Source organism: Triturus cristatus, chromosome 2_2 (assembly GCF_964204655.1).
Source record: "Triturus cristatus chromosome 2_2, aTriCri1.1, whole genome shotgun sequence".
Classification (NCBI taxonomy): Eukaryota; Metazoa; Chordata; class Amphibia; order Caudata; family Salamandridae; genus Triturus; species Triturus cristatus.
The window spans coordinates 1,255,433,554-1,255,450,860 of NC_140582.1; the positions used below are offsets into that span (position 1 = coordinate 1,255,433,554).

A 17,307-nucleotide genomic window follows, 5' to 3' on the forward strand; every position below is an offset into this window, starting at 1 on the left:
ATCTGTGATTTAGAGCAGTGTGGATCCTATGAGCTGCTGATGGATAGCGTGCAGAAGGGATCTGTGATTTAGAACAGTGTGGATCCTATGAGCTGTTGATGGATAGCGTGTGGAAGGGATCTGTGATTTAGAACAGTGTGGATCCTATGAGCTGTTGATGGATAGCGTGTGGAAGGGATCTGTGATTTAGAACAGTGTGGATCCTATGAGCTGTTGATGGATAGCATTTGGAAGGGATCTGTGATTTAGAACAGTGTGGATCCTATGAACTGTTGACGGATAGCGTGCAGAAGGCATCTGTGATTTAGAACAGTGTGGATCCTATGAGCTGTTGATGGATAGCGTGTGGAAGGGATTTGTGATTTAGAACAGTGTGGCTCCAATGAGCTGTTGATGAATAGCATGTGGAAGGGATTTGTGATTTAGAACAGTGTGGATCCTATGAGCCTTTGACGGATAGCGTGCAGAAGGGATATGTGATTTAGCGCAGTGTGGATCCTATGAGCTGTTGATGGCTAGCGTGCAGAAGGGATCTGTGATTTACAACAGTCTGGATCCTATGAGCTGTTGAAGGAGAGCATGCAGAAGGGATCTGTGATTTAGAACAGTGTGGATCCTATGAGCTGTTGATGGCTAGCGTGCAAAAGGGATCTGTGATTTACAACAGTGTGGATCCTATGAGCTGTTGACGGATAGAGTGCAGAAGGGATCTTTGATTTAGAAAAGTGTGGATCCTATGAGCTGCTGATGGATAGCGTGTAGAAGGGATCTGTGATTTAGAGCAGTGTGGATCCTATGAGCTGCTGATGGATAGCGTGCAGAAGGGATCTGTGATTTAGAACAGTGTGGATCCTATGAGCTGTTGATGGATAGCGTGTGGAAGGGATCTGTGATTTAGAACAGTGTGGATCCTATGAGCTGTTGATGGATAGCGTGTGGAAGGGATCTGTGATTTAGAACAGTGTGGATCCTATGAGCTGTTGATGGATAGCATTTGGAAGGGATCTGTGATTTAGAACAGTGTGGATCCTATGAACTGTTGACGGATAGCGTGCAGAAGGCATCTGTGATTTAGAACAGTGTGGATCCTATGAGCTGTTGATGGATAGCGTGTGGAAGGGATCTGTGATTTAGAACAGTGTGGATCCTATGAGCTGTTGATGGATAGCGTGTGGAAGGCATCAGTGATTTAGAACAGTGTGGCTCCAATGAGCTGTTGATGAATAGCATGTGGAAGGGATTTGTGATTTAGAACAGTGTGGATTCTATAAGCTGTTGACGGATAGTGCATGGAAGGGATCTGTGATTTAGAACACAGTGGATCCTATGAGCCTTTGACGGATAGCGTGCAGAAGGGATATATGATTTAGCGCAGTGTGGATCCTATGAGCTGTTGATGGCTAGCGTGCAGAAGGGATCTGTGATTTACAACAGTCTGGATCCTATGAGCTGTTGAAGGAGAGCATGCAGAAGGGATCTGTGATTTAGAACAGTGTGGATCCTATGAGCTGTTGATGGCTAGCGTGCAAAAGGGATCTGTGATTTACAACAGTGTGGATCCTATGAGCTGTTGACGGATAGAGTGCAGAAGGGATCTGTGATTTACAACAGTGTGGATCCAATGAGTTGTTGATGGATAGCATGTGGAAGGGATCTGTGATTTAGAAAGGTGTGGATCCTATGAGCTGTGGATGGATAGCGTGCGGAAGGGATCTGTGATTTAGAACAGTGTGGATCCTATGAGCTGTTGATGGATAGCGTGCGGAAGGGATCTGTGATTAAGAACAGTGTGGATCCTATGAGCTGTTGATGGATAGCGTGTGGAAGGGATCTGTGATTTAGAACAGTGTGGATCCTATGAGCTGTTGATGGATAGCGTTTGGAAGGGATCTGTGATTTAGAACAGTTGGGATCCTATGAACTGTTGATGGATAGCGTGCAGAAGGGATCTGTGATTTAGAACAGTGTGGATCCTATGAGCTGTTGATGGATAGCATGTGAAAGGGATCTGTGATTTAGAACAGTGTGGATCCTATGAGCTGTTGATGGATAGCGTTTGGAAGGGATCTGTGATTTACAACAGTGTGGATCCTATGAACTGTTGATGGATAGCGTGTGGAAGGGATCTATGATTTAGAACAGTGTGGATCCTATGAACTGTTGATGGATAGCGTGTGGAAGGGATCTATGCTTTAGAACAGTGTGGATTCTATTAGCTGTTGAAGGATAGCGTGTGGAAGGGATCTGTGATTTAGAACAGGGTGGATCCAATGAGCTGTTGATGGATAGCGTGCAGAAGGGATTTGTGATTTAGAACAGTGTGGTTCCTATAGGCTGTTGACAGATAGAGTGCAGAAGGGATCTGTGATTTAGAACAGTGTGGATCCTATGAGCTGTTGATGGATAGCATGCAGAAGGGACCTGTGATTTAGAACAGTGTGGATCCTATGAGCTGCTGACGGATAGCGTGCAGAAGGGACCTGTGATTTAGAACAGTGTGGATTCTGTGAGTTGTTGACGGATAGCGTATGGAAGGGATCTGTCATTTAGAACAGTGTGGATTCTGTGAGTTGTTGACGGATAGCGTATGGAAGGGATCTGTGATTTAGAACACTGTGGATCCTATGACCTGTTGACGGATAGAGTGCAGAAGGGACCTGTGATTTAGAACAGTGTGGATCCTTTGAGCTGTTGAAGGAGAGCATGCAGAAGGGATCTGTGATTTAGAACAGTGTGGATCCTATTAGCTGTTGATGGCTAGTGTGCAGAAGGGATCTGTGATTTACAACAGTGTGGATCCTATGAGCTGTTGATGGATAGAGTGCAGAAGGGATCTTTGATTTAGAACAGTGTGGATCCAATGAGCTGCTGATGGATAGCGTGTAGAAGGGATCTGTGATTTAGAGCAGTGTGGATCCTATGAGCTGCTGATGGATAGCGTGCAGAAGGGATCTGTGATTTAGAACAGTGTGGATCCTATGAGCTGTTGATGGATAGCGTGTGGAAGGGATCTGTGATTTAGAACAGTGTGGGTCCTATGAGCTGTTGATGGATAGCGTTTGGAAGGGATCTATGATTTAGAACAGTGTGGATCCTATGAGCTGTTGATGGATAGCATGTGGAAGGGATCTATGCTGTAGAACAGTGTGGATTCTATGACCTGTTGAGGGATAGCATGCGGAAGGGATCTGTGATTTAGAACAGTGTGGATCCTATGAGCTGTTGACGGATAGCATGCAGAAGGGATCTGTGATTTAGAATAGTGTGGATCCTATTAGCTGTTGATGGATAGCGTGTGAAAGGGACCTGTGATTTAGAACAGTGTGGATTCCATGAGATGTTGGTGGATAGCGTGTGGAAGGGATATGTGCTTTAGAACAGTCTGGATCATATGAGCTGTTGAAGGAGAGCGTGCAGAAGGGATCTGTGATTTAAAACTGTGTGGATTCTATGAGCTGTTGATGGATAGCATGTGGAAGGGATCTGTGATTTAGAGCAGTGTGGATCCTATGAGCTGCTGACGGATAGCGTGCAGAAGGGATCTGTGATTTAGAACAGTGTGGATCCTATGAGCTGTTGATGGATAGCGTGTGGAAGGGATCTGTGATCTAGAACAGTGTGGATCCTATGAGCTGTTGATGGATAGCGTTTGGAAGGGATCTATGATTTAGAACAGTGTGGATCCAATGAGTTGTTGATGGATAGCGTGTGGAAGGGATCTGTGATTTAGAACAGTGTGGATCCAATGAGATGTTGATAGATAGCATGCAGAAGGGACCTGTGATTTAGAACAGTGTGGATCCTATGAGCTTCTGACGGAAAGCGTGCGGAAGGGATCTGTGATTTAGAACAGTGTGGATCCTATGAGCTGTTGATGGCTAGTGTGCAGAAGGGATCTGGTATTTAGAACAGTGTGGATCCAATGAGTTGTTGATGGATAGCATGTGGAAGGGATCTGTGATTTAGAACAGTGTGGATCCTATGAGCTGTTGATGGATAGCGTGTAGAAGGGATCTGTGATTTAGAGCAGTGTGGATCCTATGAGCTGCTGACGGATAGCATGCAGAAGGGATCTGTGATTTAGAATAGTGTGGATCCTATGAGCTGTTGATGGATAGCGTGCGGAAGGGATCTGTGCTTTAGAACAGTCTGAATCATATGAGCTGTTGAAGGAGAGCGTGCAGAAGGATCTGTGATTTTAAACTGTGTGGATTCTATGAGCTGTTGATGGATAGCATGTGGAAGGGATCTGTGATTTAGAGCAGTGTGGATCCTATGAGCTGCTGACGGATAGCATGCAGAAGGGATCTGTGATTTAGAACAGTGTGGATCCTATGAGCTGTTGATGGATAGCGTGTGGAAGGGATCTGTGATTTAGAACAGTGTGAATCCTATGAGCTGTTGAGGGATAGCGTTTGGAAGGGATCTATGATTTAGAACAGTGTGGATCCAATGAGTTGTTGATGGATAGCGTATGGAAGGGATCTGGGATTTAGAACACTGTGGATCCTATGACCTGTTGACGGATAGCGTGCAGAAGGGATCTGTGATTCAGAACAGTGTGGATCCTATGAGCTATTGACGGATAGAGTGCAGAAGGGACCTGTGATTTAGAACAGTGTATATCCAATGAGTTGTTGATGGATAGCATGTGGAAGGGATCTGTGATTTAGAAAGGTGTGGATCCTATGAGCTGTGGATGGATAGCGTGCGGAAGGGATCTGTGATTTAGAACAGTGTGGATCCTATGAGCTGTTGATGGATAGCGTGTGGAAGGGATCTGTGATTTAGAACAGTGTGGATCCAATGAGATGTTGATAGATAGCGTGTGGAAGGGATCTGTGATTTAGAACAGTGTGGATCCAATGAGTTGTTGATGGATACCGTGTAGAAGGGATCTGTGATATAGAGCAGTGTGGATCCTATGAGCTGTTGACGGATAGCGTGCAGAAGGGATCTGTGATTTAGAGCAGTGTGGATTCCATGAGATGTTGGTGGATTGCGTGTGGAAGGGATCTGTGCTTTAGAACAGTCTGGATTATATGAGCTGTTGAAGGAGAGCGTGCAGAAGGGATCTGTGATTTAAAACAGTGTGGATCCTATGAGCTGTTGATGGATTGCATGCATAAGGGATCTGTGCTTTAGAACAGTGTGCATTCTATGAGCTGTTTACAGATAGCGTGCAGAAGGGATATGTGATTTAGAGCAGTGTGGATCCTATGAGCTGCTGACGGATAGCGTGCAGAAGGGATCTGTGATTTAGAACAGTGTGGATCCTATGAGCTGTTGATGGATAGCGTGTGGAAGGGATCTGTGATTTAGAACAGTGTGGATCCTATGAGCTGTTGACGGATAGAGTGCAGAAGGGACCTGTGATTTAGAACAGTGTATATCCAATGAGTTGTTGATGGATAGCATGTGGAAGGGATCTGTGATTTAGAAAGGTGTGGATCCTATGAGCTGTGGATGGATAGCGTGCGGAAGGGATCTGTGATTTAGAACAGTGTGGATCCTATGAGCTGTTGATGGATAGCGTGTGGAAGGGATCTGTGATTTAGAACAGTGTGGATCCAATGAGATGTTGATAGATAGCGTGTGGAAGGGATCTGTGATTTAGAACAGTGTGGATCCAATGAGTTGTTGATGGATAGCGTGTAGAAGGGATCTGTGATATAGAGCAGTGTGGATCCTATGAGCTGTTGACGGATAGCGTGCAGAAGGGATCTGTGATTTAGAGCAGTGTGGATTCCATGAGATGTTGGTGGATTGCATGTGGAAGGGATCTGTGCTTTAGAACAGTCTGGATTATATGAGCTGTTGAAGGAGAGCGTGCAGAAGGGATCTGTGATTTAAAACAGTGTGGATCCTATGAGCTGTTGATGGATTGCATGCATAAGGGATCTGTGCTTTAGAACAGTGTGCATTCTATGAGATGTTTACAGATAGCGTGCAGAAGGGATATGTGATTTAGAGCAGTGTGGATCCTATGAGCTGCTGACGGATAGCGTGCAGAAGGGATCTGTGATTTAGAACAGTGTGGATCCTATGAGCTGTTGATGGATAGCGTGTGGAAGGGATCTGTGATTTAGAACAGTGTGGATCCTATGAGCTTTTGATGGATAGCGTTTGGAAGGGATCTATGATTTAGAACAGTGTGGATCCAATGAGCTGTTGATGGATAGCGTCCAGAAGGGATCTGTGATTTAAAACAGTGTGGATCCTATGAGCTGTTGACGGATAGAGTGCAGAAGGGACCTGTGACTTAGAACAGTGTGACTCCTATGAGCTGTTGACGGATAGAGTGCAGAAGGGACCTGTGATTTAGAACAGTGTGACTCCTATGAGCTGTTGATGGATAGCGTGTGGAAGGGATCTGTGATTTAGAGCAGTGTGGATCCTATGAGCTGCTGACGGATAGCGTGCAGAAGGGATCTGTGATTTAGAACAATGTGAATCCTATGGGCTGTTGATGGATAGCGTGCGGAAGGGATCTGTGCTTTAGAACAGTCTGGATCATATGAGCTGTTGAAGGAGAGCGTGCAGAAGGATCTGTGATTTAAAACTGTGTGGATTCTATGAGCTGTTGATGGATAGCATGTGGAAGGGATCTGTGATTTAGAGCAGTGTGGATCCTATGAGCTGCTGACGGATAGCATGCAGAAGGGATCTGTGATTTAGAACAGTGTGGATCCAATGAGTTGTTGATGGATAGCGTGTGGAAGGGATCTGTGATTTAGAACAGAGTGGATTCTGTGAGTTGTTGATGGATAGCGTATGGAAGGGATCTGGGATTTAGAACACTGTGGATCCTATGACCTGTTGACGGATAGCGTGCAGAAGGGATCTGTGATTCAGAACAGTGTGGATCCTATGAGCTGTTGATGGATAGTGTCCAGAAGGGATCTGTGATTTAGAACAGTGTATATCCAATGAGTTGTTGATGGATAGCGTGTGGAAGGGATCTGTGATTTAGAACAGTGTGGATCCAATGAGATGTTGATGGATAGCATGCAGAAGGGATCTGTGATTTAGAACAGTGTGGATCCTATGAGCTGTTGATGTATAGCGTGAAAAAGCAATCTGTGATTTAGAACAGTGTGGATCCTATGACTAGATCTGAGGTCTCTCTCTGCAGGTGAAAACCAAGGTCGTTGGATCTTAGGTGTCTACCAGTAGGTGAACTCTTTATAAGTGAACCTTCCCCCTCTCTCTGTGTTTAAAGATCACAGTAAGTGGATCTAAGGTATTTCTCTATGTAAAGATCTGGGTAGGACGATTTATGATCCTCCATCAAGTAATGAAGATGAGACGCTTTCCTGGAGTCTGAATTTATTTCTTGTCCTTTCATTTTACAATCTTCATCCAGTTCTAGGGGCATATACAGTCCTCCCCTCCAACTGGAGCAATATTTGATTTAACAAGTCATTAAAGAGAGGAATGGAGACTCACAGGCAAGGCTCGGATGGCAATCCTTCAGTGTGTATCCAGAAATGGCTCCCTGGACCATCGTGATGCTTGTTGGGCCTGCAAGCTTGGTGCGGGACTTCAGGTAACATAATTTGCTGAGGTAGAAACAAGACAGGGCACAACAATTAATGAGAAGGCCATTGAGAAAACACCAAGCTGGAACATGCACAATGACTGACTCCAAGTGCCATCCCTATCACAACCTCAGAAATAGCATGTGCAGACTGCATTGCTGCAGACCAGACCGACAGGACTATAGTATGAAAGTGCAAATCTAAAACAACTGTGAAACTAAAATACAATATTTTAATTATGTGCATTGGTGGCGCCCATTGGGTTCCCCCCTTTGACTTACATGGGTTTTATCCTGGACACTTATATCAGCATGTTTACCATAGGTTTATGCTGTGAGCAGAATCAATATTTCATCACTTGTTAAGAGCTCACTACAAAACAACAATTACACCCGCTATAGTGTCTAAGCTTCCACCAAGAGGGATCCGGCCAATGAAACAGCGAGGCATCCGCTATAGTGTCCAAGCTTCCACCAAGAGGGCACCGGCGACTAAAACAACGACACCCGCTATAGTGTCTAAGCTTCCACAAAGAGGGCACCAGCCACTGAAACAACAATAACACCTGCTATAGTGTCTAAGCGTCCACCAAAAGGGCACCAGCCACTGAAACAACAATTGGTGGAATCTTAGTGTCTAAAATTCCAACAAGAGGGCAACGGCGACAGAAACAACGACACTCGCTATAGTGCCTAAGCTTCCAACAAGAGGGCTCCAGCCATTGAAAGAACGAAAGCAGCTACAATTTCTAAGATTCCACCAAAGGGCACCGGCCATTGAAACAATGACACTTGCTATAGTGTCTAAGCTTCCACCAAGAGGGCACCAGCGACTGAAACAACGACACCCACTATAGTGTCTAATCTTCCATTAGGAGGGCACCGGCAACAAACAACGAGTCACCCGCTATAGTGTCTAAGCTTCCACCAAGAGGGCTTCAGCCACTGAAACAACAAGGCACCCGCTATAGTGTCTAAGCTTCCACCAAGAGGGCACCGGCCACTGAAACAGAGAGTCTCCCGCTATAGTGTCTAAGCTTCCACCAAGAGGGCACCGGCCACTGAAACAGCGAGTCTCCCGCTATAGTGTCTAAGCTTCCACCAAGAGGGCACCGGCCACTGAAACAGCGAGTCTCCCGCTGTAGTGTCTAAGCTTCCAGCAAGAAGGCACCGGCCACTGAAACAGCGAGTCTCCCGCTGTAGTGTCTAAGCTTCCACCAAGAGGGCACCGGCCACTGAAACAGCGAGTCTCCCGCTGTAGTGTCTAAGCTTCCACCAAGAGGGCACCGGCCACTGAAACAGCGAGTCTCCCGCTGTAGTGTCTAAGCTTCCACCAAGAGGGCACCGGCCACTGAAACAGCGAGTCTCCCGCTGTAGTGTCTAAGCTTCCACCAAGAGGGCAACGGCCACTGAAACAGCGAGTCTACCGCTATTGTGTCTAAGCTTCCACCAAGAGGGCACCGGCCACTGAAACTGCGAGTCTCCCGCCATAGTGTCTACGCTTCCACCAAGAGGGCACCGGCAACAAACAACGAGTCACCGTTTTAGTGTCTAAGCTTCCACAAAGGGGGCAGCAGCCACTCAAACAATGACACCTGCTATAGTGTCTAAGCTTCCACCAAGAGGGCAACGGCCACTGAAACAATGAGGCACCCGCTATAGAGTCTAAGCTTCCACAAAGAGGGCAACGGCAACTGAAACAACGACGCCCGCTATAGTGTCTACGCTTCCACCAAGAGGGCACTGGCAACAAACAACGAGTCACCGTTTTAGTGTCTAAGCTTCCACAAAGGGGGCAGCAGCCACTCAAACAATGACACCTGCTATAGTGTCTAAGCTTCCACCAAGAGGGCAACGGCCACTGAAACAGCGAGTCTACCGCTATAGTGTCTAAGCTTCCACCAAGAGGGCACCGGCCACTGAAACTGCGAGTCTCCCGCTATAGTGTCTACGCTTCCACCAAGAGGGCACCGGCAACAAACAACGAGTCACCGTTTTAGTGTCTAAGCTTCCACAAAGGGGGCAGCAGCCACTCAAACAATGACACCTGCTATAGTGTCTAAGCTTCCACCAAGAGGGCAACGGCCACTGAAACAATGAGGCACCCGCTATAGAGTCTAAGCTTCCACAAAGAGGGCAACGGCAACTGAAACAACGACGCCCGCTATAGTGTCTACGCTTCCACCAAGAGGGCACTGGCAACAAACAACGAGTCACCGTTTTAGTGTCTAAGCTTCCACAAAGGGGGCAGCAGCCACTCAAACAATGACACCTGCTATAGTGTCTAAGCTTCCACCAAGAGGGCAACGGCCACTGAAACAGCGAGTCTACCGCTATAGTGTCTAAGCTTCCACCAAGAGGGCACCGGCCACTGAAACTGCGAGTCTCCCGCTATAGTGTCTACGCTTCCACCAAGAGGGCACCGGCAACAAACAACGAGTCACCGTTTTAGTGTCTAAGCTTCCACAAAGGGGGCAGCAGCCACTCAAACAATGACACCTGCTATAGTGTCTAAGCTTCCACCAAGAGGGCAACGGCCACTGAAACAATGAGGCACCCGCTATAGAGTCTAAGCTTCCACAAAGAGGGCAACGGCAACTGAAACAACGACGCCCGCTATAGTGTCTACGCTTCCACCAAGAGGGCACTGGCAACAAACAACGAGTCACCGTTTTAGTGTCTAAGCTTCCACAAAGGGGGCAGCAGCCACTCAAACAATGACACCTGCTATAGTGTCTAAGCTTCCATTAAAGAGGGCATAAGTGACTGAAACAGCGAGGCACCTGCTATAGAGTCTATGCTTCCAGCAAGAGGGCTCCAGCCACTGAAACATTGAGGCACCCGCTATAGTGTCTACGCTTCCACCAAGAGGGCACCGGCCACTGAAACAGCGAGTCTCCCGCTGTAGTGTCTAAGCTTCCACCAAGAGGGCAACGGCCACTGAAACAATGAGGCACCCGCTATAGAGTCTAAGCTTCCACCAAGAGGGCACCGGCAACAAACAACGAGTCACCGTTTTAGTGTCTAAGCTTCCACAAAGGGGGCAGCAGCCACTCAAACAATGACACCTGCTATAGTGTCTAAGGTTCCACCAAGAGGGTACCGGCCTCTGAAACAACAATGCACCCTCTATAGTGTCTAAGCTTCCACCAAGAGGGCAACGGCCACTGAAACAGCGACACCCGCTATAGTGCCTACGCTTCCACCAAGAGGGCACCGGCAACAAACAACGAGTCACCGTTTTAGTGTCTAAGCTTCCACAAAGGGGGCAGCAGCCACTCAAACAATGACACCTGCTATAGTGTCTAAGCTTCCACCAAGAGGGCAACGGCCACTGAAACAATGAGGCACCCGCTATAGAGTCTAAGCTTCCACAAAGAGGGCAACGGCAACTGAAACAGCGACGCCCGCTATAGTGTCTACGCTTCCACCAAGAGGGCACTGGCAACAAACAACGAGTCACCGTTTTAGTGTCTAAGCTTCCACAAAGGGGGCAGCAGCCACTGAAACAATGACACCTGCTATAGTGTCTAAGTTTCCACTAAAGAGGGCATAAGTGACTGAAACAGCGAGGCACCTGCTATAGTGTCTAAGCTTCCACCAAGAGGGCTCCGGCAACAAACAACGAGTCACCGTTTTAGTGTCTAAGCTTCCACTAAAGAGGGCATAAGTGACTGAAACAGCGAGGCACCTGCTATAGTGTCTAAGCTTCCACCAAGAGGGCTCCAGCCACTGAAACATTGAGGCACCCGCTATAGTGTCTAAGCTTCCACCAGGAGGGCTCCGGCCACTGAAACAACAATGCACCAGCTATAGTATCGAAGGGGCATATTATCAAGGACGGCGTTAAAATTATCGCCGGTTTAGCGGCAGAAAACTGCCGCTATAGCGGCGATAATGGGCTTGATAATATGCCGCAGAGAATTCCCATAGAAGCCCATGTTGACACCAGAACATGGGCTTCTATGGGAATTCTCTGCGGCATATTATCAAGCCCATTATCGCCGCTTTAGCAGCAGTTTTCTGCCGCTAAAGCGGAGATAATTTTAACGCCGTTTCTTGATAATATGCCCCTAAGTTTCCACCAAGAGGGCACCGGCGATTGAAACAGTAAGGCACCTGCGATAGTATCTACACTTCCACCAAGAGGGCTCCGGCCGCTGAAAATGAAACAATGAGGCGTTCCACCGAGAGGGTTCTCACCACTGCTGTTCAACCTGAACTAATGGGCCTCTAATTACTGTGTCTGAGTCGACCCTGCTGTGGCGCCCACGTTACTGCCCGCGCCCTCACAGGAGGGCGCTATTCTCTCCTACTGCGCCTTCAGCAATGGACCCCCATCTCCGCTGCCCTTGTGGCGACCAGAGTCCCCGCCCTTCTGCTATGGTTCCACCTACCTTAAGCCATTGTGGGTGCAGAACTCACAGTCTTCGTAGTAGGTGCAAGCCTCCTGGCACTCTTCGGCGCTTTGCTTCTGAACTATCAGGACATCCTGGCCCGGGAAGTCAGTGCCATTGAAGAGTACGGGGTAACACTCTGAAATTGTATGAGAGCAGAGAGAGTTATCAGAAGGCGCGGGGTCTCTTACGACACCAACTGACAGCCCCAAGGGCCCCTGGAGAGTCGAAGGAGCCGCCTCGCCCCTCGGCTTCATCTCATTGACCTGTCCCCGCGGGGCTTGTGAAGCCCATCTTTGGAGAGAAGAAGATTGCTGGGTCCAGTCAATGCTTCGGGCCTCTGAGCAGCAGCTGAACCGCACTGTGTTTGTTTTATATGAGGATATATTTATATATAGTTTTAAACATTACAAATATTTCTTTTCTATTACTTTAATTTTTATATGTTCAAATATTTTGGATTTACTATTTTATTTTATCGATATAATAACAATCAATATTTGTGTCTGTTTTCAACGCTATTAGTTTGAAATGACATTTTTTTGTTGATATTTTTGTATTTGCCATCATAAGTATACAGAAAAGATATTTTTGTGCTCATTGTTTTTGAGATTATATTTTTGTTTCACTATATTTGTGTGATCGACACTGTGTCAGTGGCTCAATATTGGACCTGCTCTTCCTTGACTTTGGATGTGCTCTGATATTGGACCTGTCGAGTCTTTGGCCTTGCGCATGCTCTCTCTGTGATACTGACCGGCTCTCTCTGTGATACTGACCGGCCCAGTCTGTGGTACTGACCGGCTCTCTCTGTGGTACTGACCGGCTCAGTCTGTGATACTGACTGGCCCAGTCTCTGATACTGACCGGCCCAGTCTGTGATACTGACTGGCTCTCTCTGTGATACTGACCGGCTCAGTCTGTGATACTGACCAGCCCAGTCTCTGATACTGACCGGCCCAGTCTGTGATACTGACTGGCTCTCTCTGTGATACTGACCGGCCCAGTCTCTGATACTGACCGGCTCTCTCTGTGGTACTGACCGGCCCAGTCTGTGATACTGTCCGGCCCATTCTGTGATACTGACTGGCTCTCTCTGTGATACTGACCGGCCCAGTCTCTGATACTGACCAGCTCTCTCTGTGGTACTGACCGGCCCAGTCTGTGATACTGACAAACAGTCTGTGATACTGACCGGCTCTCTCTGTGATACTGACCGGCCCAGTCTGTGATACTGACCGTCTCTCTCTGTGGTACTGACCGGCCCAGTCTGTGGTACTGACCGGCCCAGTCTGTGATACTGACTGGCTCTCTCTGTAATACTGACCGGCCCAGTCTGTGATACTGACCGGCTCTCTCTGTGGTACTGACCGGCCCAGTCTGTGATACTGACAAACAGTCTGTGATACTGACCGGCTCTCTCTGTGATACTGACCGGCCCAGTCTGTGAGACTGACCGGCTCTCTCTGTGGTACTGACCGGCCCAGTCTGTGGTACTGACCGGCCCAGTCTGTGATACTGACTGGCTCTCTCTGTGATACTGACCGACCCAGTCTGTGATACTGACCGGTTCTCTCTGTGGTACTGACCGGCCCAGTCTGTGGTACTGACCGGCCCAGTCTGTGATGTTTAGAGGGTAATACATTGTGTTTCCATTTGTTCCCTTGCATGTCCAGAAAGAGCTTTTTGCAGGTTTACATTTATGTTTTCATTGTGGGGTTGGTGTCGTGTACATACGTTTACGTACCTGGCCGAAGCATGCTATCTGCGTAGATAGGTGCCTGAGCGCCTCCCCTGGGTTATACAAACGTTACAGTTCAATATTCTATCTCACGTGCGAATTATGTAATTTCTTTTCGCACTTTTATATCCTCACATTAGGTGCTGTCTGAAAATAGTCTCTCTCCTTTCTCCTAAGTGCATCTTTCCTTACGCTCCATCCTATGCGTGCCTCACTCTCCCTGAGGGTAGCCTCACTCTCCCTGAGGGTAGCCTCACTCTCCCTGAGGATAGCCTCACTCTCCCTGAGGGTAGCCTCACTCTCCCTGAGAGTAGCCTCACTCTCCCTGAGGGTAGCCTCACTCTCCCTGAGGGTAGCCTCACTCTTCCTGAGAGTAGCCTCACTCTCCCTGAGAGTAGCCTCACTCTCCCTGAGGGTAGCCTCACTCTCCCTGAGAGTAGCCTCACTCTCCCGCCTCACTCTCCCTGAGAGTAGCCTCACTCTCCCTGAGGGTAGCCTCACTCTCCCTGAGGGTAGCCTCACTCTCCCTGAGAGTAGCCTCACTCTACCTGAGAGTAGCCTCACTCTCCCTGAGAGTAGCCTCACTCTCCCTGAGGGTAGCCTCACTCTCCCTGAGAGTAGCCTCACTCTCCCTGAGTGTAGCCTCACTCTCCCTGAGAGTAGCCTCACTCTCCCTGAGGGTAGCCTCACTCTCCCTGAGGGTAGATTCACTCTCCCTGAGAGTAGCCTCACTCTCCCTGAAGGAAGCCTCACTCTCCCTGAAGGTAGCCTCACTCTCCCTGAGAGTAACCTCACTCTCCCTGAAGGTAGCCTCACTCTCCCTGAAGGTAGCCTCACTCTCCCTGAGGGTAGCCTCACTCTCCCTGAGTGTAGCCTCACTCTCCCTGAGAGTAGCCTCACTCTCCCGCCTCACTCTCCCTGAGAGTACCCTCACTCTCCCTGAGAGTACACTCACTCTCCCTGAGGGTAGCCTCACTCTCCCTGAGAGTAGCCTCACTCTCCCTGAGGGTAGCCTCACTCTCCCTGAAGGTAGCCTCACTCTCCCTGAGAGTAGCCTCACTCTACCTGAGAGTAGCCTCACTCTACCTGAGAGTAGCCTCCCTCTCCCTGAGAGTAGCCTCACTCTCCCTGAGGGTAGCCTCACTCTCCCTGAGAGTAGCCTCACTCTCCCTGAGAGTAGCCTCACTCTCCCTGAAGGTAGCCTCACTCTCCCTGAGAGTAGCCTCACTCTACCTGAGAGTAGCCTCACTCTACCTGAGAGTAGCCTCACTCTCCCTGAGAGTAACCTCACTCTCCCTGAGGGTAGCCTCACTCTCCCTGAGAGTAGCCTCACTCTCCCTGAGAGTAGCCTCACTCTCCCTGAGTATAGCCTGCTCTCCATGCCTGCCTAACTGCCTTACTCTTCATAACTGTATTTCTGCCTACGGTTCACCCCTTACCGGGGAGATTGCATCCCCTACTTCTTTGAAACTAGGAACAACACCAGATTTACTAAGAGTTTGCGTTGTGGTTGTGCCACTTTTGTGGTGCAGCCACTACGCAAAGTACCAGTAGATATTTACAAAGCCACAGAAGGAGCGATTTGCACCACCTTGTGTAGATTTGTAAAGAAATGTACCGCAACACATTGTTTGTACTGTATTGTGTTACATTTCACACTGGGAGGCATTCCGAGGGCGGAACATGGGTGTTCCGAGGGTTGAGCATGGGCGTTCCGAGGGCGGAGCATGGGCGTTCCGAGGGTGGGGCATGGGCGTTCTGAGGGCAGAACATGGGCGTTCTGAGGGCGGAGCATGGGCGTTCCGAGGGCGGAGCATGGGCGTTCCAAGGGCGGAGCATGGGCGTTCCGAGGGTGGAGCATGGGTGTTTTGAGGGCAGAGAATGGGCGTTCCAAGGTTGGAGTATGGGTGTTCTGAGGGCAGAGCATGGGCGTTCTGAGGGCGGAGCATGGACGTTCCGAGGGTGGGGCATGGGCGTTCTGAGGGCAGAACATGGGCGTTCTGAGGGCGGAGCATGGGCGTTCCGAGGGTGGAGCATGGGTGTTCTGAGGGCAGAGAATGGGCGTTCCAAGGGTGGAGTATGGGTGTTCTGAGGGCAGAGCATGGGCGTTCTGAGGGCAGAGCATGGACGTTCCGAGGGTGGGGCATGGGCGTTCCGAGGGCGGAGCATCGGTGTTTCGAGGGTGGAGCATGGGCATTCCGATGGTTGAGCATTGTATTCTGAGGGCGGAGCATGGGCGTTCCGAGGGTGGAGCATTGCGTTCCGAGGGCAGAATGCTTTGTCAACCCGGGATTGCGGGAAATCACCAAGCCTCCCAGAGGATTGCGCAACGTGCAGAAAAATATTTTTTTCTCCTCATTGTTTCCTTTTTCTGTGTGTGCCGTAGGATGCAGGATGCGCGATGCAGGATTCGGGATGCAGGATGCGGGATGCGGGATGCTGGATGCAGGATGAGGGATGCAAGATGCAGGATGCAGGATGCGGGATGCAAGATGCGGGATGCAGTAGGTAGGATGCAGGATGCGGGATGCAGGATGCCGGATGTGGGATGCTGGGATGCAGGATGTGGTGTGCAGGATGCAGGATGCGGGATGCAGGATACAGGATGCAGGATGCGGGATGCAGGATGCCGGATGCGGGATGCAGGATGCAGGAAGCGGGATGCGGGATGCAGGATGCAGGATGAGGGATGCAGGATGCGGGATGCGGGATGCAGGATGCGGGATGCAGGATGAGGAATGCTGGGATGCAGGATGTGGTGTGCAGGATGCAGGATGCGGGATGCAGTATACAGGATGCAGGATGTGGGATGCGGGATGCAGGATGCAGGATGCGGGATGCAGGATGCGGGATGCGGGATGCAGGATGCAGGATGCGGGGTGCAGGATGCGGGATGCGGGATGCAGGATGCGGGATGCAGGATGCGGGATGCGGGATGCAGGATGCGGGGTGCAGGATGCGGGATGCGGGATGCAGGATGCGGGATGCGGGATGCAGGATGCAGGATGCGGGATGCAGGATATGGGATGCAGGATGCAGGATGCAGGAAGCGGGATGCGGGATGCAGGACACATAGAAAGAGGAGACTGCCTTGAGGGATCGTTTCGTGGAGGAAAGAATGATCCTCCAAAAAACAATTCTCCTTGCAACATAGACACCCTTGCACCGTTGTGTAAGTATGCCCGCATCAGTGCCAGGCCTTTTGCCCTGCTGCCCTGCTTTGTAGGGAAGGTTAGTAAATCTGGCACATTTCTGCTCTGTCCCTTTCATGCAATGCAGCGCAGCAAATTGCCTTACTGCACAGGGTCCCGCTCTCTGCCCAAGCAGCTCTGACGTTAGCCTCACCTGCCGCTGCCCCAGACACCTTTCTTCTGGTAGGTGTTCGAGGCCCTCCTCCACCCGCAGGCTCCTGCCTGCGCCTCATCCCTGGTGGTCCAGTGGGAGAGCCTTGCTCTTCTGTTGGTCCGCTGGGGTCTGTCTTGCTGCCATGTGAAGGTAGATGTTCAAGGCCCTCCTCCCCCTGCAGGCTCCTGCCTGCACCTCATCCCTGGTGGTCCAGTGGGAGAGCCTTGCTCTTCTGCTGGTCCGCTGGGGTCTGTCTTGCTGCCCTGTAAGGTAGGTGTTTGAGG

General features: G+C 49.6%; 1 protein-coding gene across 3 annotated transcripts in view; it reads right to left on the reverse strand.

Annotated features, from left to right (window-relative positions):
• Positions 1 to 17,307, reverse strand: part of LOC146863541 (coagulation factor XI-like) — a 381,607-nt gene that overhangs the window by 83,656 nt on the left and 280,644 nt on the right. For all 3 annotated transcript variants that reach the window (XM_085643002.1, XM_085643001.1, XM_085643003.1), the window contains 2 exons: positions 11,938 to 12,076; positions 7,450 to 7,562 (listed from right to left, as the gene is read on the reverse strand). In XM_085643002.1, the coding sequence (XP_085499128.1) occupies positions 7,450 to 7,562; positions 11,938 to 12,076 (252 nt within the window). The remainder of the gene's footprint in view (positions 1 to 7,449; positions 7,563 to 11,937; positions 12,077 to 17,307) is intronic.